The 5,212-nt window shown below is 42.0% G+C and overlaps 1 protein-coding gene across 1 annotated transcript; it reads left to right on the top strand.

Moving 5' to 3' along the window:
- On the top strand, positions 1 to 1,996 carry LOC126724826 (anthocyanidin 3-O-glucosyltransferase 5-like). Its single transcript, XM_050429218.1, has one exon. It carries the CDS (start codon positions 187 to 189, stop codon positions 1,603 to 1,605), a length of 1,419 nt encoding a protein of 472 aa, XP_050285175.1. The 5' UTR covers positions 1 to 186; the 3' UTR covers positions 1,606 to 1,996.
- The last annotated feature ends 3,216 nt before the right edge of the window (positions 1,997 to 5,212 follow it).

Below are 5,212 nucleotides of genomic sequence, written 5' to 3'. Positions count from 1 at the left end.
TCAGCAGAGGTATATAGATTCGTCCAGTAGCACCACAAACCCATGTTCTGCTACCTACACAGAGACACCAAAATTGTTCTTAGTTGTTGCAAATTGCAAACCTGAGCCAACTGTCCTATACTGTACATATATACATAGACCCACTTATCCACACCAGTCTCCAACCACATCTCACAATCTGAAACCATGAAAGCCCATGTTGCAGTCCTTCCAAGTCCAGGCATGGGCCACATCATCCCTTTCCTCGAGCTAGCTAAACAACTTGTCGTCCGCCATGGCATCCATGTCAGCCTCCTCAACATCACCACCGAGGCTTCTGCAGCTCAAAACCAACTACTCCACTCACCAACTCTCCCTCCAAACCTCAAAGTTATCGACCTCCCACCTGCTGATATTTCAGCACTGGTCACAGAAGACGCTGGGATTGTCACTCGGCTTTGTATCATCGTACAGGAGAGCCTCAAGCCACTAAAGTCGGTCCTCATCGAGTTGGGCAAGCCACAAGCTCTAATCATTGATTTGTTTTGTACACAAGCTCTTGAAATCTGCAATGAGCTTTCTATTCCTACCTACACGTTGTTCACATGCTCAACTGCTTTCCTTGCTTTCACTTTGTACCTTCCTACACTGGACCGTGAGGTGGAGTGCGAGTACGTTGACCTTCCTGAACCGGTTCAGGTCCCAGGTTGCACACCGATACGAATCGAGGACTTGCTAGACCAGGTCAGAAACCGGAAGATTGATGAATACAAGTGGGTCTTGTTCCACTTTAATCGAACCCCATTGGCAACAGGGATTTTCTTGAACTCATGGGAGGATTTTGAACCAGCTTCGCTTAAAGCAATAAGAGAGCACCCTTTCTATAAGCAAATAGCCACACCACCAGTTCATCCAGTTGGGCCGCTTATCAAAGAGGACGAGCCGTTGACTGAATTAGGTGCCAAGTGTGTGGCTTGGCTAGACAAACAACCGTTGGATTCGGTTCTCTTCGTTTCATTGGGTAGTGGAGGGACTCTAACAAATGCGCAGCTCACTGAGTTGGCATGGGGTTTGGAACTGAGCCAACAAAGGTTCATATTGGTGGTACGTAAGCCAACCGATGGTAGTGCCTCAGGTTCATTTTTCAACGTGGATGGTGATGTTAATGATCCAAAGGCATATTTGCCTGAAGGGTTTATAGAGAGGACCAAAGGGGTGGGGCTGGTGGTGCCATCTTGGGCTCCACAAGTAGCAGTGCTCCGCCACCCAGCAACGGGTGCGTTTTTGTCTCACTGTGGGTGGAACTCTACTCTAGAGAGCATCACTTATGGTGTGCCGATGATAGCGTGGCCGCTTTATGCAGAGCAGAGAATGAATGCGGCGATGCTGGTGGAAGAGGTCGGTGTGGCTGTTAAGCCGATGGTGGGAGAGGGAAAAGGTTTGGTGGAAAGGGAGGAAATAGAGAGGATGGTAAGGATGGTAATGGAAGGTGAAGAAGGAAAGGCAATAAGGGGTAGGGCTAAAGAGCTAGAACACAGTGCATCTCAAGGGTTGAACTTTGGTGGATCATCATATGAGTCACTTTTTCGTGTGGTCAAAGAATGGACGACTTCAGATCAAATCTAATTGAAAGTTTGGGACGATTACACACTCCGATCACCTATGCGCTGTTTGAGTTAAATTCTGGTCATGCATGTTTTTGTCTTCATTGTGAAAAATTACATGCGGCATAATATTAGCCTTTGGATACATATTTGTAATGGTTAGTCACATTTCTCTTTCTTTTATTAAATTTGAGTTTGGTGATGGTTAGTGTGTCCACTTTTGGCATGATCCTTGGTGTGAAGAAGTGCCTCTTCGTTAGGCTTTTCCAATTTTCCTACTCTTTTTAACAGGTTTTAGAATTAGGCCCTTCGATGATGTGAAGGGTTGCAGAGGAATATTTTTATTCTTCTTCTATTTCTGTTGTGTGTGGAAAAGGATTTATGAAGAAGTTTTGAAGGTTCTTTTTCCTTTATTGGAGAGTATGGACCTTGCTTCTTGAATGGCAGTGAGCAAGCAGTGGAGAGATGGCCTTTGTTAGAATGAGTGAAGATTAAAGCAGAAGAAGAACAAGTCTAGTCTATGTATAAAAAGAGCCAATGAGTTAGTACTACAGTGCGCAATGCTGCAGTACATTGATTTGTTCAGTTCTTTTTATTTATTTTTTTTTCAAAGGGTACTTGCTCTACAGTACTTTCGATGTTTCAATTTCCACTGTCATGGCTTCCTGTAAGAGCATTCCCATCAACAATTCTATTAAGGATTGGATTGATAGTTATGGGTTCTCTAGCTAAATTTGAGGCCAGCTGGTCCTCCAATGGAAAAGAGAGAATAATAGAGAAGGAAACAAAGAAAAAAGAATGTAAATTGAGTAAAAATCTTCTTATTGATCCTTTTTTACAACTCTCTTGCCTTTATACAAAAGCCTAATCCTTGCCTTCCAACCCGTGGCTGGTACTCACAGCTAAACCCCAATTTCCTAACTAACTTCTAACTAACTGCCTTGCCACCCTATCATAACCACCCTGCCACTTGTCCTCACCATCTTGTATACAACAATCTCAATACACTATACAATATCAATATTGAACCTACTGATGCAATTGCATTACAATCATACACAATCCTTGTTGTATAACCCCACTTGTTATCTGCACTAACCACAAATATCCCTAACAAGTACCCTCCCCTTAAAGCACCTTGCCCACAAGGTGAGTGAACTGTTGTTGAAGCTGGTACAAGTCTTCCTAGGTGGCATCATCAATACTTTCCCCTTGCCATTGCACCAAGACTTGAGTAATAGTTCTGCTCCTCAAATTATGAGTTCTAGTCTGCAAGACAGCCACTGGTTCAGGACTAAGACTGCAAGCTGCATCCACAAAAGGTAATGAAGGACCAGCAACTACATGCTTGCCCAACTTCTCCTTAAGGCAGGAAACATGAAATGTAGGATGGATTCTAGAATCTGATGGTAGATCCAACCTATATGATACCTTGCCAACCCTATGTAAAATCTTAAAAAGTCCATAATATCTAGGTGACATCTTGCCCAAATGCTTCTACTTCAATGATTTCTGCTTATAAGGAATCAATCTGAGGTAGACCCAATCTCCTTCAGCAAATTCCCTTTCAGTCCTATGCTTATTAGCATTCACTTTCATCCTTTCCTAAGCTGCTGCCAAATTCTACCTCAATAAAGCTAGGAGCTGCTGTCTAGTCCTCAATTGCACATCCACACTATCAACCTTAGTGGTGCCTGGAATTTAATCCAATAGCTTGGGAGGAGGATAGCTAAATAAAGCTTTAAAATGAGTCAACTTGGTAGAGGTATGAAAATTGATATTGAACCAAAATTCAACTCATGGTAGCCATTCCACCCAAGTTTGAGGTCTATCAGCTGCAAATGCTCTCAAGTAATGTTCTAGACTCTTGTTAACTACCTCAGTCTATCTATCATATTGAGGGTGATAAGCTGAAGACATAGCAAGCTGAACCCCTTGAAACCTCATCAACTCTTGCCAAAAATGAGAGGTAAAAACAGGATCCCTATCACTTATAATTGAAGCTGGCATGCCATGCAATTTTAACACATGTTGTAGATAGAGGTTAGCCACCTTGACAGCTATATAAGGATGAGATAATGGAATAAAATGAACAAACTTGGTAAGCCTGTCCACTACTACAAGAACCACATCTTTGGATTCAGACTTAGGAAGGCCTTTAACAAAGTCCATGCTCACATTACGCCAAGGTTTTTCAGGTATAGGTAGGGGTTGTAACAACCCATCAACATGACAGGTTTCATACTTAAGTTTTTGGCATATATCACACTCCCTAACATGCTTCTTCACATCAAATCTCAAACCAGGCCAATAAAAGTCTCTCTTCACCCTATGTAAGGTCTTGAGGAATCCTGAATGCCCCCCTAAAGGATTGTCATGGACTTGTTGCAAAACAACAGCCTTCAAAGCATCACATGACCCAAGATAGATCTTACCTTTATACAACAACAACCCATTCTGCACATAATACCCTTTTGGAACCCCCTTTCCTAACTGAAAAGCTTGGAAGATATCTTGCACCTGCTGATCAAAAGCATAACTGGCCTTAAGATCAGTTAACTAGGCTGGAGAAGGAAAAGAAACCATGCATAAGACCCCCTCATAAGCTTCTGAAACTCCATTGGAAGTACAATCATCAAAATCAGCTTTCCTGGACAATGCATCAACCACTAAATTGTCTTTGCCCTTCTTGTACTCAACAACAAAAACATAGCATAGCAATTTAGCAAACCACTTATGTTAAGCTGGTGTGCCAATTTTTTGTTCCAACAGGTACTTCAAACTCTACTGGTCAGTTTTAACTGTAAAAGGTCTGCCCACTAGATATGCTCTCCATCTCTTGATAGCAATGACTAAGGCTAGCAACTCTTTCTCATATGTTGACAAAGCTAAATTTTTACCTTTAAGTGCCTGACGGTGGTAGGCTATTGGCCTGCCATGTTGCATTAACACTACACCTATCCCTCTTCTAGAAGCATCACACTCCATCACAAAAAGGTGATCAAAGTTTGGTAAAGCTAACACTGGAGGATTCATAACATCCTTAAGTTGATGAAAAGCCAACTCAGCCTCATTAGACCAACAAAAGGAGTTTTTTTTTTAATAGGGCTGTCAAGGGGGCAGCAATTTGACCATACCCCTTGACAAACTTCCTATAATACCTAGTGAGCCCCAAAAATCCCCCTCAAAGACTTAATATCCTTAGGAATAGGCCATTGTTGTATTGTAGCAACTTTCCTAGGATTAGTCTGAACCCCCTCAACAGTAATAACATGCCCTAAATACTCCCTTACAAGCAAACATGCACTTTGACCTTTTAGCATACAACTTGTTAGTAGCTAAAATCTCCAAAACCTTTCTTAGATGGATCACATGATCAGCCAAGGACTTGCTATAGACTAGTATGTCATCAAAGAACACTAATACAAACTGTCAAAGGAAGGGCTTAAATACCTAGTTCATCAATGATTGAAAGGTTGAGGGAGCATTGGTTAAACCAAAAGACATCACCAAAAACTCATAATGGCCCTCATGTGTTCTAAAAGCTGTTTTAGGTATGTCTTCTTCCCTCATTCTGATTTGATGATGTCTAGACCTCAAGTCCAGCTTGGAGAAAATGACAGCTCCAC

Source organism: Quercus robur, chromosome 5, assembly GCF_932294415.1.
Source record: "Quercus robur chromosome 5, dhQueRobu3.1, whole genome shotgun sequence".
In the NCBI taxonomy this organism is placed as follows: Eukaryota; Viridiplantae; Streptophyta; class Magnoliopsida; order Fagales; family Fagaceae; genus Quercus; species Quercus robur.
Note: the sequence above shows the minus strand (reverse complement) of the source record. Positions and strands in the feature narration are given on the sequence as shown.

Excerpts from the sequence above, each read along its gene's own strand:
- LOC126724826 (XM_050429218.1), top strand. The coding sequence starts at position 187 with ATGAAAGCCCATGTTGCAGTCCTTCCAAGTCCAGGCATGGGCCACATC.